At 28.3% G+C, this 20,261-nt stretch overlaps 1 protein-coding gene across 1 annotated transcript; it reads right to left on the reverse strand.

Moving 5' to 3' along the window:
* Window positions 1–6,149: 6,149 nt before the first annotated feature.
* Window positions 6,150–6,965, reverse strand: LOC136076306 (uncharacterized). Its single transcript, XM_065789781.1, has one exon. It carries the CDS (start codon window positions 6,963–6,965, stop codon window positions 6,150–6,152), a length of 816 nt encoding a protein of 271 aa, XP_065645853.1.
* Between the last annotated feature and the right edge of the window lie 13,296 nt (window positions 6,966–20,261).

The raw sequence follows: 20,261 nt of genomic DNA on the forward strand, positions 1-20,261 counted from the left end.
TCGAAATGCCCTGCCATAACATGTTTTTTTTAAAAAAATCTTGTTTTCAGATTTATTCACAACTTCGTAAAAAGAATAAAAGTCCGTCAAGCAAACAGAAGCATCAAGCATTGTTGCCAAACCATTAAAAACTTACATACCAATGGCAACTTGCTAACGTGCTCTTTACCAGCTTATTTCTGTTGAAAAATTTTTCATGTATTCATACATGCCTGCTCATGATATTGCGTTTTAAAAAACATTAATATAGTGAACATTTACAATACATTAACTAAAGTGAGCATTTTTTATGGGCTTATTTTTTTATTTATTTAGTATTGATATATTACACATAAAATTATTATTTTTTTGAAATCTTGATAAAAATCTTTCTTTAGCTTATTATTGATAATAATTGTAGTATAATAGTAGTTAATAAAAATAGATAGTTAAACTCTGTTAATGGTTACACAGGTGTAAGAAAAACAAAATCAAGTTTGTATTGCATGATGTTTGTGATTAGATTAGTGTATTTGTTGTGCGAATCTCTGATGTAGTTAAATAATTAATAGAAAACTTTAAAAAATTTATTTCTTTAATTAATAAATTTTTCTTTTTCTTATCGTATACCAAATTTATATTCCTTTCTTATTATGCAACCAAATATTCTGTTAAAAGCCAGATGTCTTGTTCAGGGCCGGCGTGAACAGGTGTCAAATAAAGGTAAGTCGTAAGAATATTTACCAACTAAAACATAATGTCTTGGATTTCTAACGTGTTTTAGGTGATAAATGAATTTAATATTTTTATCAGCCGTGGCGCAGTTGTTAGGGCATCGGACTCGTAATCCAATGGTTGTGAGATCAATCCCTGCTTGAAGCACATAAACGTTATCGAGGTTGGAAACGGAGAGCCATCTTATTGAATGCTGTTCTCCTTGTAGTGGTGCAATGTGACAAGTCCATTAAGACTTCTTAACCTTACCCCTTAAAAGAAAATAAACAAAAATAAACAAAAGTAAAATATATTTAATATATATGATAGAACAAATACCATTATTTTAAATAAGTTATTTTGTTTAAATAAGTTATTTAAAAAAATCTACAAAAGAGGGTCTGAAAATATGGGCGTTAGTGTTAATTATAAAAGTATCATTTGTTTAAAAATGAATAATAACTGAACATAGTGAAATCTGTAGAAAAAATGTATTACCATATTAATATAATGTAACCATTCTCTGTTTACCAATAAATAACAACAAACCAAATTTTTAAATGTAAATGACTTTGTTTATATCAACTGTTAAATCTATTTTGTTGAAATGTTTGTGTTCATTTAAAGTTATATCATGTCAAAAAATATTAATTCTTTAAATAAAGTGTAATATTTTCTGTGGGTGTAAGAAACTGGGCAGTCGGTATCAGGAACATTGAACGAGTTGCGTCAATGAATTCAGAAGTTTTTTTGAATCCGAATTTAGTTGAATGATTAAGAGACAAAACAAAACAATATTATACGTTTGAATGCAGTCTTAACCCGTTAATATGGTCTTCGAACGAAACCTTGTATCCATTTGTAAACGAGGAAACTTTCTTAAATTATTGTTCATATAAAAAGTAACGAACACAAAATATTTTTGTATTCGTTTTTTTCTATTCAATTGGTTTACCATTTGCGTCTTTAACTGTAGTTATTGAAGCAACCATCCATTTCACCATTGCAAAATCTAGGAAAATTAAATCTTTGTTATGAACAAAACAAAACAGCTTAAAGATCCGCTTTTGTTTACTGTAAAAATTTATAAACAAAGCTACCATTTTTTATTTTTTTCCCTACAAACTGAAAATTTCAGACCCAGGCTTTTGGCGTGAATTTGGTTAATTGTGGAAGTTACGCAACCCAAAAATTAACATTCCGTAACGTGTTTTATGAAAAATGAAAAAAAATTTAAATGACAATTTTTGCTAACTGATACATGTATCATTTAACAATATCTAGGATTTCGCATTTAAATGTTGCTATGGAAACCCATGCAAATTAATCTTATATCCATACCGCATACATTTTTTTTTTCATTTATTTTTCCGTATAAAATAATAAAATTATAATAAAATGTGAGGATTTATAAAAACAGACATGAGCTCAAAAATAATACGGGTGACAAAAGCCATCGCAATCATAAAGCTCTTTGTGGGCTGTTCAATTTAAAAATACTCCCATATAAAATAAAAGATAAAAAAGGTAAAAGTTTTTATAAATAATTAAAAATTAAATTAATATAAGAAAATAATCTAATGTACATAAGTTTAGCAATCGTCATTCAAAATATACTTACAATCTCCGCTAAATATAGATGAAAGTATAAAAGCTACAAAAATAAGAAACAAACTAAGATATGGAATTCGATATCCATTTAGATATTTTTTTTTTTTTTTTTTTTTTTTTTTTAATTCTATTTTTGCCGTTTAACAAATTTGACAGTTTACATAAATTTACAATTAAGTTAATGGCCGGAGCAAGAAGAAGGCATAATTTGCCTTATCGCCAAGCACCGTGTTACAATTTATAACTTTTACAAAGTTGCTTCAAGAATATATAACATAAAAGAAAAATTAAATGAATGTTTACAAAAGATATATAATAAATAAAGTAAAATATCGTTTAATACATAATATCATAAATAGATTGAGTAAAAGTAAGAGTTAATATATAAAACTTTATATATATTTTAAGTAAAATATATAAAAGATAAAGTAAAATATCATAACTAGATTAGGTAAAAGTAAAAGTGAATATATAATAACTTTATATATATAAATACGCACAAAAAATAAAATAAAAAGCGAGAAAATGTGATTTTTGATAATGATTATTGTCAAAAAATTTTAACCTTTATTTTTTTTTTTTTTTTTTTTTTTGGAATATTTAAGAAAAAAAGAATAATTAACTTGTTTTTGAGTTTTTAAATTATATATATGTTGTATTTTTAAAAGAAAGACTTATAATAATATAAGTCAAAATCTGCGTTTAAAAAAAACTGTTTTGAATCAGTTTTAAACTGATGAAGAGATTTTTTTTTCCCGGAAACAATGTTTGGAAATCTTTTCCACAAAAGTGGTCCGCGATTCTGAATTGAATAAGAAACTTGTTTAGAATAAGATTTTGGTATAACAAAGTTGTTAGCGGAAAATCTTGTAGCATATTTATGGTGTATTACTTTAAAATAAGTTTCAAATATTTTGGGGGACAGTCCATATTTTGTTTTATACATGAACAGTAGAACAAGATGGATATTAAGTTTGAAAAAATTCAGGGCACCAATTACACGTAAAAGAGGTTCACAAGGAACCGCTCTACCAGATCCAAATATGATTCTAACAGCATGTTTTTGCTTGCTATAAAGTTTTTTTAGCTTAGTGTAATTAGTACTTGCCCACATGATGTTGCCGTAAGTTAAGAAACTATGTATAAAGGAAAAATATAAACTTTTTAGGGACTTAAAATTTAAAAGTGGCTTAACTCTATAGATCATGCCAATGCTTTTTGAAATTTTTTTTTCTATAGAATTTATATGCACTTTCCAAGATTTTCATCAAAGTTCACACCTAAAAAATTTACAGATATTTGCCTTTTGATGTTAGTTTTATTCATCAAAAGATTGGGAAGAATAAATGGTATTTCCTTTGTTTTGCTTGGTTTGTGGAAAAGAGAAAATTTAGTTTTTTGAACATTCAAAGACAATTTGTTGCATATAAACCATTCATTTACTTTTTTTAATTCTTCATTTATTACTGTAAAAAGTGTTTCAATATTTTTGTGAGAATAAAAAAGATTTGAGTCATCTGCGAATAAAATAAAATTTTATATGTTTGATGTTGAAGACAAATCATTTATGTATAGTAAAAATAGTAAGGGTCCAAGTATAGAACCCTGTGGGACTCCGCAATTTACAGTTTTTTTGGTCGTTTCTAAATTTTCAAATTGTACATATTGTTTTCTGTTTGAAAGGTAACTTTCAAACCAGAGTAAGTTTGTCTCCTTTATTCCGTAATATTCCAGTTTTTTTATTAGAATGGAGTGATTCACCGTATCAAAAGCTTTCGACAGATCAATGAAAACTCCTAACGTATCACTTATCTAATGCTTTTAAAAATCACTTATCTAATGCTTTTAAAGAAGACTATTATGTCTTCTTTAAAAGCATTAGATAAGTGATTAACTAACTCTACTATTGCATGATCTGTTGAGTGTTGCTTTTTGAAACCAAATTGCTTACTGTATAACATGTTGTTTTCAGTTAAATGATTATACAGCCTATTGTACAATATACGTTCAAGCAATTTCGAGAAACAAGATAAAACAGATATAGGCCTGTAATTAGAGGGTTCTGACTCATCTCCAGACTTAAATACTGGAGTTACTCTAGCAATTTTTAATTTATCCGGAACTTTACCTGATTTAAGTGACTGATTGAATATATAAAACAAAGATGGTTCAATTATATCATAGACTAATTTTAATATATTAACGCTAACTTTATCTGATCCTGCACTTTTGTTACTTTTTAAGCTTAGTAATGCAGTCCGCAACTCGCGTATATCTAGCTTTGACTCATTCATTTTTTTATTAGAATTTGCCAGATAAGAATCAAATGTTGAAGAAGTTAAAGGAATACTTTGCGCTAAATTAGAACTAACATTTATGAAGAAACTGTTTAGTTCTTCAGCTATGAGTGCTTTATCGTATATTGTTTCACCGTCAATTAAAAGTTTTTTTGGCAGAACATTATTTTTATATTTGTTTTGTCCAATTATTTCTTTAATAGCATTCCAAGTTTGCTTAGTATTTCCATTTGCATTTTCTAGTAATTTCGAATAATATACTTTTTTAGAGTATTTTTTGATTTTTTCAAATATATTTTTAAAGTTTTTATATTTTGCTTCGTTTGAATATGTTTTTTTTTTAAGAAATTTTTCATAAAGTTTTTGTTTTTTTCTTGACGATTTTAGTAAGCTTTTTGTCATCCAAGGTGATAGAAGTGATTTTGAATTCACATAAAACTTTTTTACAGGAAACGCTTTATCGTATTGTTTACAAAATTGCGCTAGAAAAAGTTCATAAGCATTGTTAGCATCACGTGTTTGGAGAACAAGCTTCCAATCAGCGAAATTAATTAGAAGGTTGCGAAATTGTTGTATGGAGTTTTCATTGATCTGTCGCTTGTAAATAATGTGTTTTGTGGAAATATTATCATGGGTTATGTTTTTTGTTATAAGAAATGTGGGAAAATGGTCTGTCAACTCAGTCATTACTATACCGGTACTAAAGCAGCTATTAGAAAAATTATTAGTAATTATGTTATCTAGTAGGGTAGAGGATCTTTTTGTGATTCTTGTTGACTTAGTTATTGTTGGAATGAGGTTATTTTGTAGAAGAGTATTTACAAAATTTTTAACACTATTATTTGACGCATAATTCAAAAGATTAATATTCAAGTCACCGACTAAGTAAACATGCTTTTGTTTTTTATTAACTTTTATTAAAAAAGTACGTAAAGATAGTTTAAAGTTTTTTAAATTACCCGCTGGTTGTCTATATATAACATTAACAATTACGTTTTTAGAATTTTGGTTAATTATTTCAATGCACAATGACTCGCAATCTTTTTCATTTACACTGAGGTCATTACGTGGTATAAAATTAATTGAGTTATGAACAAAAATGCATACACCTCCACCGGTACAGAAGTTTCATGGTTGATGAATTGACGCGTAATTTGCCAATTCAAATTGAAAATTATGCTCGTCATACTTACACCAGGTCTCAGTAAGACAGATTATTTTAAAATCGTGATTTAATTCATGCATTAGAAGTTTAAAATCATCAAAATTTTTGTTTAGGCTTCGAATATTAATGTTTAAAGATTGAAAAAGTGTTTTTACTTTGTTGAAGATAGAAATTAGATTCAGAAATTGAATAGTATTTGCTTTCTAACGATTTTAGGTTAAAATAATTAGTGACATCATTATCACAAAGTGTGACATTTTCATCACAAAGTTTAATTAATAAATTATCATCCATTTTAAAATATAAAATTAAGATTAGGGAAAAATTAATTAAAAAAATAAAAAATAAATGAATACTTATATAGATTCAGTGGAAACAGAATCTCATTTCTTCGCAGTCCAATCACGAATGACTAGTTTGTCGTATGATATAACCGCAAATTTTCCGGATTCCCTTTCTTTCTTCATTCGTTCTCTTAAACCCTTCCTTATTTCTGTAGTCTCCGCACTAAAATCTTCATTTATATAGATGTTTTTTCCTTTGAGTTTAAACGATTTTTTAAGTATTTCAGTTTTGTCTTTATAATTTAATAACTTTAGGACTATCGGTCTGTGTTTATTAACATCTCTCGGCCCAGATCGATGAGCTCTTTCAATTTTTATATTTTTAATGTCAAGGCATTCCTCAAATAGTTTATGCACCTTACATTCAGATTCTACCCATGATTCATTTTCGCTTTCTTTTATCCCGTCTATTCTCAAGTTGTTCCTACGTGAACGATCTTCCATCACCCTTAGTTTGTTACTGATTTTTAATATTTCACTTTTATCTTTAAGTTCCATGTTAATTTTTTTCGTTTTCTGTTTTACTGTTTCAAACTTTGATGAAATTATTTCATCTTGCGCAGAAATAAATTTCTTAATCTCATTGAATTCGGTTTCTAAAAATGCAACCCTTGTGCGTGTTGTGTTCAAATCATACGCAATGTCGTTGGTTTTTGTTATATTTTTGATTGTATCTTTTTCAAGTTTATCAAGTCTCTCCGTTAAAATTTTCATGTTTGCAGAAGTAATAATAGCAAAGTTTTTTTCTTGATCTTTTAAAAGTTGCTCTGTTTTCTCCAAAATAATTTTACTTTGCTTTTCTAGCATACCAGCTACCATTTTCTCAATATTTTCGATTGATAATAATTTATCCATTATCTTATTTTATTATTTAAAGTGTTTTTATAAAGGTTTTTTTTTTTTTTTACTTCAAAACAACCACGCTGCAGAAACACGTCCGTTCACTTCGGTGTTCAATACGCAAAAAAAGATATAACTATTTATCTTGTTTAAAAATTTCATTTTTTATTATCATTAAAGAAAAGGACGGCGCAAATGGACCATAACCCCCATCCCTAGGTCAGATGACCTTTTTTTCCGAATGGAGCTTTCTATCGGTGCTCTTAAATTCTTTAGGCTAGCGATTTTGAAGAGTAATCTTAGCATGACTAGAATAACAATATAAATCCACAGGCAAAAATATCGTTGAACTAAAATCAAAAAAGGGTGAAGTTAATATTTCGATGAAACTGATCGATCGGAAAATCAAAAGCATTACAGACGGGGAAAAAGGCAATCTCGAGCTAGAAAGTCTAAATATATGGAAGACTCGCGTAAAAATCTTATAAAAATTATTATACAGCTTTCTGTACTATAATCGCAGGCAAAAAATTAGTTTACACAGAAACGTGACCTTTTCAGAAAAGTGATTCTAAACCTTTTTAAAAATGCTCTTCAATTGCTTGCTTCGAAAGCTGAGGCAGCTATTCCGATAATTGGTTCTATTTTAGCGTGGATACAAGTTGTAGCTAACTTTGTAGGGTTCTTGGCTCAAAAGCTGTGTGGGGTTACTTTTTATGGGTGGAGCATTAATAATCGCTGTCCTCCTTTTTAGTTTGCACCCGGCCTGTGTCTGATACCATCTGAATTCTTTTTAAAAACATATAATACGGTAAATTGGAATGATGATCTGGCATGTCTTCACATGTCTTAAGCAGAAGGATGGTTTTGCCGAGACTTACAAGCGTGAGGTCTGATTTCACATAGCAGAAAGAGATGTGGTTGATAGTTGTATAGGGCCGGAGTTTCCAGGAGTTTTGATGATGATGCACCACCCTAACCTCAAAACGAATTGCATCAAGTATGGGACTAAGACTGGCCTGGTACTTTGCACTAGTAGTGGCTATTTTGTCCGACGTGTAGAGGAACATCACTGCGGCCAGCTCTCCTAATGATCCGAGTTAATTCGATTTGCGTATATTTTGTTGTCACGATCGGCGAGGCAAGCGTTTAAGTGACGTTAGACTGGGATGTTTTGTTAGCGACCCAATAGACAAAATGTGTTCGAAGATTCTGCATGAGTATTTTTTCTTAATGCAATATATGTCTAATCTTATTAGAGAGATCACCTATGATTTATAAATGATGATAATGTCGGAGATCGTCTATACCCTATGATCGAGAATATGCCCTCAGCTCCCAAAATGATGGAATCATCACTAACAATCCTGGACCATGTCGTAGAAAAGCGTTACAAGTCGCTGTCAAAAATGTATCATGCGTTATGATACCTTGTACAAATATAACAATATAACTACAATATAACCCCATGCTCTGCCCCATCAATTAAGTATATTTAGTATAGAGGGACGTTACTTCGGCTGGTGATTTTTGTTTAGCTCATTATGTGTCTAAGCTCTCCCGATCAAAATTTTCATCTCCGCCACTCATGGCCGCAGCTAACCGACATCAATATAGCACGGTTGAGCTGTCTTCGTTAGGTTCGGCATACGATTTTACACAGTTCTTGAGGTCATCCTCAATACGCATGTTATTAAGTAGACCCTTCATAATTTGTCTTTTTATGTTCATACATAAACGTTTTCTCCAAATATAAGCAGGTGCTATTCCTATGAGAAAAATCCGATCAGAACCGAATTAGTTATATACAATTTCATAGCAGCTCGATACCAAAAGTGGATATGACAACAGCAGCATACTTTCTAGTTAATTACAGAAATGTATTTTCTAGTTAGGTCCGAACAATTTTTCTCTTCTTGATATCCGAATATCATACCACCGTTTTCACCTATTATCATGGTGAAACTACCTCTATCCTTTACAGCCAAGGTGGCAATCACTCCAAGCAGATCCCTCACTACTCGTGGGACGGAAGTGTACCACTACGTTAGTATCCAGTGACTATGCTTCACGTGTCTCTCTGAAATTGTCAATTAGGCTAACTTTCGGATTCACAAATGAAATCATCTAGGAGAAATATTCTCTCAACGCCTGCCATCCACCTTGGAAATGTTCTCAATAGTTTTTCAAACACGGAGGCGCTTAATAGTGCCTGGAGGGAAAATGTTAAAGTGCAGGGAGCGGGCCTGAGCTGAAGTTCGATATGCTTTGTTCCCCTCCACTGTGGGACAAAAAAGAAACAGGTAAGCATATGGCCGGCGCTCTATCAAGAAAAGCACAAGCTTCGTTTTTCACTGTTTGTTGAGCCAACGCACAGCAGATGACCTTCAATTGGTTTTGACATACTTAATTAAAGAAATGTATCTCATTTCTATATAGGAAAATAGATGACAATAGCAGCTAGTTACTTGTAGACAGAATGCAGTTTATTAGGATTTATATATTTCGTCGTTTGATAATAATTACAATATTAAAATAATAATAAATACAATATCAAAAGAACCAAATAAAAATTTTACATGACCGGGGCAAATAGGAGACTATAGTTGACTTTTTTTGTCAAATTCAATAAACCCTGTAAATAGGTTGGAATGTAAGTAGGTTGGAATAACCCCCGTTGGAATAGGTACATCTTGCACATATTCTAAACAAAAGAGATGGATGACGCCGATTGAAATGGTTAGAAATGATGATCATGAAGGAGTAAGAAACTTTCTTGCAGAATTTACAGTAGCTGAACAATGGTTAGTCGATGTCGGGTTCTTTCTAGAGTCATCGGGCATTTCAAGAAGTCAACATAAAATGTTTGCAAAAATATATAGTGCACCAATAATTTGTTAGCAGCCAAGTGGAGTATTGATGAATTAATACCATTTACAGCTAAAAGCACAGTTGGTTGTTGAAAAATGACTACAACATCAGTCGCCAACCAACCGGATTTCAAAAAATCAATTGAAGAGTATTTCATTAAGAAAGTTCAGATTTGTCAACATGTGTTCAAGCTCTTCCAAGTATGACACCTAGTTACTTATTGAATGCTGATTCTTTTTTACGCAACTTGGTTAAAGAAATGGAAACTGTTTTTATAATGCAAATTAAAATTTAATTAACTAAAATGAATATTTTCCAGCAAATTATTGAAATAATAAAAAATGATTGCAGTTTTACAATTATATATGATGAACATGCTGATCATGCTATTCACTTGAAAGAAAGTCTAATTAAAAACTTTGCTTTTATGATAATATCTTATTATATAGGGTTTTATAATCGAGATAGACACAATGCAAAATTATATGAATGTTACATAAATAATGTTATATAAGTAAAGCTATGATATAGAGTAAAATTTTAAAATTATTTTAGTTTATGAAAAATACGTTTTGTATGAGCCTTGTCAAAAGTATTTTATTAAGTTGCGTGTTATTATGATTATTTGGTCCCATAATGCTTTGGCGTAAAAGTTACACTAACTTATCAGAACTAGACAGGCATTAGTAAAAAGGATGCTTACAAGAAGTTTCCCAAATGTTTTGTTCGTGAGTTATAGCTGCTCAAAATGGGAATTTTGACGTCATCATTTTTGGATATATATTTTTTCTCTGAAATCGTAAACATGATATACCGTTACAAAGATATTTTAATGCTGATTGGAAAGTTGCCTCGGGTTATTTTTCAAAAAGGTTTAGTCACATATATAGAATAATAATTGTTTTAGGATGACAGTAGTAACTTTTTTATTTCTTTTAATTAAATTTATGGAAAACTTGAGTAACTTTTGTTCTGCACCAACACTTTTCAAATAGTTGAAAAAAAAATTGATTATTTGATTATTTCAGTGTTAGTGAAAACTAAGGGCATCGAGAGCCTTCCCGCCACATGGTAAAGCAAGGTTCTCGGCGCCCTTGATTGTGTTAGATTTTAGTGTGGATCCACAGCAACCTTCTTCCAAAAGTCTATGGGCACCATTGGAGGACCATCTTTTTTTTGGTCCGTTCATTTTTCTGGCGCCCCTTGGTGATCTGCCACCGGGAACAAACTGTCCCTTTGTCCATATTTCGGCGCCACAGGTGAAAACTTTGCGGGATTTGGCGGGGATCCCGGGAAATAATATATAATATATAATATATAATATATAATTTACGCAATCTCCCGGGAAATAATATATAATATATAATACATAATATATAATTTACGCAATCCCTGGAATGCAAAAAAAATAAGTCCGGGAATTTGCAAATACTAATAAACAGCAATTGCACAAAAAGAAGATGATGTTAAAAGGTACTTTGATTTCGAACTCAATATACTTCCGCAAGCTCTGCTTAAAAATAATCTTATGAAGAAACCTAATAAAGCATTGCTAAGGAAGCTAAATCTAACAGTGGAAAAAAATGTGTTCAGCAGAAAAAATAGTAAATTGCATCAATGTTCTTGATAAAGGTGCATTAGTACATCGTGTGCACAGGGTTATTTTTCAGGTTTATGATTGTAATTATTTTTTTTTAAACTGCGCCTGAACTATTCTTTTAACGGCTTCTTGATTTTCATTCCGATTTTATATGGACATCTTTATAATTAAATCAAAGAAACTTTAAACTATTTTTTTATATAATGCAGTTTCATGTTTTTAGCAACTTATAAGATAAGTTTATATCATCATTTGTATTTTAAATGCGATTGCATTAAACACTAATCTTGCAGTTGCATAGTTTATCTTGTGCAATCGAAAGATAGTGAACACGAAATTAAATCGCATAAAAAATTATGCAAACAAGCTTCAAATTAATACTGCTCATGCATTTTTGAAAATAACTTTCAAAAAGGCTCAAAGCGTTTTACTAGAAAAATGCAAAATATAGTCGCGAGCCATATTATTTCTAAAATAAATGCAAATATCCTAATAACGCCAACTTTCCCCTATTTAAACTTTACTTTTGTGATAATTAACAAACATCCGTAAAAAAATAATTTTGAAATGAGAATAAAAAATAAAAAATGACAAGAGAATGGGAATCATTTAAGTTTTTTCATTTTTTTTTTTGCGCTAACATGGAAAATTAAATTAGTTTCTTTAATGTTATCTAGTATGAAAACAGATTTTCATACTTGATTTCATAACTATAAAAAAAAAAAACAAATACAAGTATATTTTTATATTTTAAAAGATCTAAATTTACATTTTAAAACATCTTTAAATTGCTGTAATAAGTTTCATTGACCTGCTGCTTGCACGTTAACACTGGTTAAGACCTTACACTTCAATCGAAATAATTGGCATATGATGATATTGGTCATTGCATCATAGGGAGACAAACAATTACTATAAATTATATTTTATTATATTCAAAACATTTTTTTAAAGAGTCCGAAAAAGCTTGCCCACAGAAATATTTGATATAAATAATATATCATTTCTAACTCCTTGATGAATGCTTACAAAAGCCCTCAAAAATAAAAATCCTTAATGCTTAATGACAAATTTTAGATAAACTTTTGAATAATCACTCAAAAAACATATTTTTTATAACCTAATTGTATTTTTTTATTTTTCAGACTGTTATTAGGATGCAGGAATATCTTATAAACATAAAATTAGTTAATAAATTTGAAAGGGTGAGCGTGAGGTTGTGGTGGTAAACACTGAAAGCATTTTAACCCTCTTGCTTTTATTTATGTATATATTTTTTTTGTGTTATTTCGTCAGTAAAAAATACATACAGTTTCGTTTTATATAAATAGTAATTACATGACCGGGACAAAAAGAGGACAAAATTTGTCTCATCACTACGTTCCGTAAGCTTTAAAAACTGCTAAAGCTTTTTACAAATGTTAAAATGTAAAAAACGTCAAAAATAAAGAGATTTGTGGCTTTTAAAAGTTATATACAAGTATAGTTAAGATTACTCGTTTTGTGTATAATATTAGCAAGTAATAATGAAAAGAAAATAATATAAATAGTTATATCTCATTTGATTATTTCTTTTCAAAATTCAAATTTCAAATTTCAAATTTCAAATTTCAAATTTCAAATTTCAAATTTCAAATTTCAAATTTTCAAATATCTCATTTGATTATTTCTTTTCATTTCTTTTCAACCCTGAAGGATCAATACTTGGGCCTTTGCTTTTTTTAATTTATGTAAACGATCTTTGGAAGGCATCAAAAAGTATTTCAACTATAATGTTTGCTGACGATAGCAATTTTTTTATTTCTGGAAAAATTATAAACGAACTGTGCGTTGAAATGAATCAAGAGTTAGAAAAGATTTCTGAATGGTTTAGGGCAAACAAACTCTCTATTAATTCAAGTAAAACAAAATTTTCCTTATTTCATCCTTCTTATAAAGTAAAACAAGTTCAATCTTCCTTTCCGAAATTGTTTATTGAAAATAAAGAAATAAGTCGAGTTGACGTTATTAAATTTCTTGGTGTTTTTATTGACCAAAATTTAATTTGGAATAAGCATATCGCCTACTTAGGTAGCAAAATATCCAAAAGTATTGGAATAATATATCAGTCGCGCCATTTATTGAAAAAATCACTACTCAAACAAATCTACTATAGCTTTATTCAAAGTTTTTTAAACTACGGTAGTATAGCATAGGGTAGTACCTATAAAAGCAAACTAGAGCCACTTTATCGCAAACAGAAGCATGCTATACGGGTGATTAATTTTAAAAATTATAAAGAGCATACAAAACCTCTTTTTGAACAAATGTCATTACTAACTTTGTATGAACTAAATGTATCTAATGTTTAAGTCTCGTGTATCATAGCAAATTGAAAATATGTCCTTCAATTTTTTATTTTCCCTATAAACAAAAGCAGAAGTATAAGTATTTATTGCGCACAAATAGTACCCTGTTAGAGCCTTCATGCAAAACTAGGCTTGAACAATTTAAAATTACTCATCGTGCACCTCATCTCTGGAATAAGTTTTTATTGCTTATATACAACCAAATTCTCAATTGCTAACCGAGGTCCTAAGCTGTGGAATACAATATTAAATAATGAGCTGAAATCTAATTATTCTTTAAACCAGTTTAAAACAAAACTTAAGCAATTACTGATGATACATGAAAATGAATTAAAGTTTTTCTAAAAAGCTTTTTAAACTAGCAAACAAAAACAAAAATTAACCTACTAATTACTCTTTAATATTATATTTAATATTCTAAACAATAGTCTGCTATTGTAAATGTATTTCTTATCTTATAAGTTGTGAATTTACAAACGATTTTTTTAAGTTTTATTATTTGAAATACTAATTACTAAAAATATTGTAAAATTTTATAATTTCAATTTTTATTAAAAAAAGTTATTGTAAATTCTTTTTGTAATATTAATACTTATATATCATCTTATTTTACTAATCAGTTCTTAAATATAAATACTCTTTGAATTACTAAATATTTTAAACGTTATATATTTTATTTTTTGCATTTTGTTAAAACATTTTATTTGATGAATATGCATTTTTTTTTGGGGGGGGGGGCTTAATGATAAGATGAATTTTGTCTTCTTCAAGCCCCAGTCATGTAAATATTTGTTTTTATAAATTACGAGTGTAAATTATTTTCAATCGGCAAAAAAAAAAAAAAAAAAAAAAAAAAATTGCTAAATCGAAATATTATTGATTTAGAAAACCTAAATTCCTTTAAAAAAAACTATTAAAAAGAATATTTTAAACTATAAAAATTTAATTACGGACTTTTTCTAAATTAATTTAATGTATAAGTTCTTATTTTTCTAAATTTATATATTTTTTATAAACGTTATTTTACCTTTTATTATCAGGTCTTCTGCAAGTTTCTCGCGTTCTTGTAAACAAGGTCTGTGATTTTATTTTTATTTATGGATTTTTATTATATGCCTATATAATAAAATATACACACTGTTAACGAATAATTATTAAATCACAAAGTTGTAGAATTAAAGAACAAAAAAAAAAAATAATAAAAAAAAAAAAAAAGATCGCCACAAATTTTTTTTTTAAAAGTTGACTTTTTTTCTCTTCATCGTAAAATATAAACACTGACACATATGTCAGCATAATCTCTTTTTATATTTTCATTTTATTTCAGAATACAAGTAGTCATGAACTCATGATTACTATTGTATTACATCTATTCACAAAAATGTACGTATAAAAAACTTTGATCCCTTAAAAATATCTTAGACTTAATAATCAATATTTACGTTATTATCACCATAAAACCATATTGTGGCAAACACTTGCAAAAAACGGTTAAAATTTCCAGATAGCGAACACATGTTTTTTGATAGTGGTCTCCATTTGGCTCTTTTTGGGGCTACAGCGTCCTTATTTATTATCGGAGGTCATTTATTTTAAGGGCATCGTAAAGCCCAACCTTTGATTTATAAGCAAAGGCTGAGAGAATAACAATTTATGGAAAAATAAGTGACAAATGAATATTTATATCGGAATAAGTCTAAAAAAGTGGGGAATACTGGGTGTTTTACCCTATTCCAAGAAGGGTCGGATGATCATAATGCGCTTACAACCCTTGCTACGCCACTGATTTTAAATAACGGTATACTATAACGTTTAAAGATATCTCTATAACGATTTAAGATGTCTCTATAGCATTTTAAGATATTTCTATAACGTTTTAAAAAGTTTAATATGTTTTTTCCAGGGCCGGTTTTCTGGGGGTCCGGGTGCAATATTATTTTTGGGGGTCCACACATATAAATATAGACATATAAATAAAATTTAATACTAACAGGCTTCTTGAATTTCAACAGTAGCTTAAAATAAAAAATTTGTTAGATTAACAAATAACAATTGAAATAAAAACCAATATAAGTATTTTAGTTATATTAAATAGTTACATTAAAAAAAAAAATTGTTATGAAGTTTATGACCGTTTGGTGCCACCCAAATTGCAGGACCCACTGCACCCTAGAAAAACCGGCCTGGTTTTTTCAAATGTTAAGAGTATATCTTAATTTTTTTTGTTGTTGTTGTTTTGCGAAGTTTTATATTTATGGGTTTAAAAAATTACGATTATAATAATTTTTTTACATATATTTAACAGTTTAAATTAAAAATCTAATAAATTTGGGTATTCAGTTGAAACAGCCTTGATTCAATAAAAAGTCATTTTTGATAGCATTTTTCCTTGATTCAATAAAAAGTCATTCTTTTAATTCTGATTGCAAAAATGCAATCAGAATTAAAAAAACAGCCGTGGCGAAGTGGTTTTCGCGCATGCCTCAGAAGCAAGTGGTCCAGGGTTCAACGCGAGCTCTGGGCATATTTTCCGCCATCGGTATGGAAAGAAGCGTAAACTTCCTAATTAAATTCCATTCCGCGGTGCTGTGAGACAATTCCGTTAGTTTCTTGAGGGCACCTAAAAGAAAATTAAAAAAAAAATCAATTAGGGTCAAGTAACCATTGCGATGGTCACTTTAACCTTTAATTGATTCTGAAAATTTTTAAAATTTTTTGATTCTAAAAAACAAGTAGAAATATATCATATAAATCTTCAACTTTTATTTTTTCATTTTTTGTTCATCTTTAAAAAAATTTGAACACATCATTAAATGTTTATAAAATAAACTTACATCAAGTTTTAATGTTTATGCATAAAACAAAAATGGGACTCTCCTAAAAATATTTCAGTCTTATTTTGAAAAAGTAGAGCATAAATATCCGACAAAATTTTCAAATAATAACTACATTGTCCCTAAATATAAATCAAAACAAATTACATATTCAATTCAATATCGTGGACCCTATTTGTGGAAAAAGTTTCCTAATATTGCAAATACGAAAAAAGTTAGTATACATCAGTTTAAAAAAGAATCAAAACAGGTGTTATTACTTATGGATTTTAATATATCCGATTTTAAATGCCTCTTTTAAACTAAAATTCAATTATATAAAACATGTATCGGAATTTATCAGTTTATCAATTTTTTTTTTTTTTTTTTTTTTATTATTTCAGTTATGGTGTTTCCTCTAATCCTAAAAGTTATTGGTGAAATCTTAGTTTTTTCAACATTTTACTAAACTATTAATGAGTTGTTATTTATTTTACTTTTAATTAAATTGGTTAAAAATATACATACATAAAACGGTTTTTTTAAATTAATTACTCTTTTATTGTGAATTTTTTGTTCTTTATTTAAATATTACTTTATTACAAATTGTTATAAATTTTATTTTCATATTCTTCAACAAATACTTTGTATAATATACGTATATAGTGTTGCTCTTGAAAATGCGTGCTCTTCAATTAGTTAATTTATTTTTTTGTTTTTCTTTTTTACTTTTCTTTCAGTTTTTCTTGTTTACTTGATTATTACTTTTAACACGAATACTGTTCTTGAAGTATTTCTTAAACTAATTGTTATTTATTTTTACATTTATAATTTTTAATAAATAGTTAGTAAAGTATAAATATATTATCCGGCTATTGTAAATACGTACGATTGGGGCTCGGTGATAAGACAAAATAATGTCTTCTACTTGCCCCGCCAGTTTTTTTTTATTTATAAACCTTGTAAATTGTAAAAGTTATTAAACGGCGAAATAAATAAATAAAAAAAAAAAATAAAAAAAGAATTCTCCATTTTTCGTATTTGCTATACTTTTTATTAAAATAAAAAGTTATTGCACATTGTTTACTGCTTAAACACGTCACTGCGTAGACATATTATTTTGCATTTTTGCTTTCTATACAAATTTCTTTGCGATATGTTGTAAATTTGTTTACTGCAATACGTCGACATATTATTTTGTTTTTTTCATCCAATACAAATTTCTTCGCAATATGTTCTAATCATTGCATTACAAATAAACTGAATGTGAATTACTCGATCTGATTCTGTATTTTCTCGGCCATTAAAAGAAATCAAAAGTATCAGAAAGTCAAAATTTTGTTGTTGGGGGAAAGTGTGACTTTGGAAAAAATGAACTTTGTTTGTAAATATTTATTTTAAAATTATTATTTTATTGTAACACGACTAACATTGTAAACTGAAAAAAAAAAGAAATAAAAAAAAGTCATTTTTTTATTATTATGTATTTCACCATAAAGAAAATTTTACAAAATTGACTTAAAATAAAAAAATATAAATACAAAGCTGGGGCAAGAAAAAGAAACAAAAACGAGATAAAAACATGAACAACAAAAGAAGAAAAGTTTGTAGCTTGCATTATAAGCAATGTTTATATATTGTAATGTATACTTCATATAAAATAAATTTATTAGAAACTCTATTATACAAAACACATATTATAGAATAAAAATTGAATAACAATATATAAAGAATATATAAGAAATATATACGTACTTATTTACAAATTTCTAAACACATCTTTTATGAAATATGTTATTGTTACAATTCTTTATATTTCAGATAATCATAAAAAAAAAAAAAATAAATAAATAAATTTACCATAATAAAGGTCCTCTGATTGAGATCGAGATTGAGAACTTTGTAGCAGAATAATATGTTTTTGGTTAAATATAATAGTTATTTGGAAATCATGTTGGGTATAGATGATTTATTTTGTTAAAAAATGTGTTAAATAAGATGGATGCTATTATTATATCAACTTTAAACATAAATATAAGAATGTAATAAAGGTTAAGTTGAAATACGTTGAGTATTTTGAATTTATTAAAAAGAAGTTTAGTGTGAGAGGCTATCCACATTTCCAATAATTCTTACAGCGTGTTTTGATTATTTAGCAGCTTAATATTTTTAGATACATTAGTGCTGCACCAAGCAAAGTTTGCGTAATTTAGATAGCAATGAATAAAAGAAAAGTAAATGAATTTCAAACAGCTTTGGTTTAACAACTGTTTCCACGTTACATTTTCATCTGAAACTCAGATGAAAATGTAATGTTACATTTTCATCTGAAACACCTAGAAACAGCAAAAAATGCTCTCTTTTGACTTAAGAGTTAATAACAAAAAAGATTCGGAAGTTTTAAGGGAAGGTCCTCTTTTTCATGAAGACGATGGAAGAAAGTATATTTTGCTTTTTTAGTATTTATGGACAATTTATTCGATATAAACCATTCGCATAGTTTCGCAAGCTCTTTCTTCACTGTTGCAAATAAAATAATAATATTTTTATTAAAATAAAATACGTAAATATCGTGGGCAAATAAAATTGAATTTAAGATATTTAAAAATTAACTGATTTATATAAATGAGAAATAAAAGCGGTCCTAGAATTGATCCTTGCCTCAGGTAATTGTCGTTAAATTCGTTTTATCACCATCATACAAAATGCATTGTTTCCTATTCATTAAATAACTCTTAAACCAAGCTGAGTTAGAATTTATGATACACAATTTTTAAGTTTATATAGATAAATATCTACGGTACCAAACGCTTTGCTTAGATCAATAAAGACACCTAATGCAATTTTTTTTTCCATCAAAAGCTTCAAATATTTCATGTACCAGATTAATAGTTGCGTTATCGGTCGAATGACCAGATTTATGGCCAAACGAGAAAGTATGAAGAACGAAACAAGAGCAGTTTAAAAGATAAAAAAAAGTTTATCAACTTAAAGATATTCTCAAGTACAAAATGTACCACAAGAGCAGAAGTTTCACAACTTCTCGTTGGTTATTCATACATCAGGATATTCGGGAGATTAAGTATTTTTAAAAAGTAATAATATAAAGTGAAATAAAAGCGGATAACTAAAAATGAGATAGTATATACAAGTCAAAAAAACAAAATAAAAATAAACAAGGAAACAGGTAACCAGGAAAATTAAGCGATTTAGGTGCACTGAAAAAAAATCATGGTGAATAGATATGAACTTTATCTATAACTTTATAATGAACAATCCACATATTATAAAGTTGCAGGATTAACCCTTTCTCTATTTGTGACAAACAAGCTATTGGTGCAACCTAACACCGCTTGAGACGTATCGCTTTCCGTTGCCTCATGGAATAATTTCGAGTATGAAGGACCACCCCTCAAGGGTTCCAAAAATAGGAAGAGGTTAGTTCTTATTCAAAGAATTTAAGATAAACTCTGATTGGCGTGTAAACCCAAAATAACAAATATATAGGTGGTATATTTACTTCTATTACCTTATTATAAAAAGTACAATAAGGTAATAGAAGTAAATATAGGTGTAATGAAAGGCTGGTAATTTTAAACAGAATCAAAGCAAATAATAAAAATTTATTTAATCCGTAAACATCGTAATCTATGGAAAACCTAGTATCACTATATAAATG

Source organism: Hydra vulgaris, chromosome 02, assembly GCF_038396675.1.
Source record: "Hydra vulgaris chromosome 02, alternate assembly HydraT2T_AEP".
Lineage (NCBI taxonomy): Eukaryota > Metazoa > Cnidaria > Hydrozoa > Anthoathecata > Hydridae > Hydra > Hydra vulgaris.

Excerpts from the sequence above, each read along its gene's own strand:
- LOC136076306 (XM_065789781.1), bottom strand. The coding sequence starts at position 6,965 with ATGGATAAATTATTATCAATCGAAAATATTGAGAAAATGGTAGCTGGT.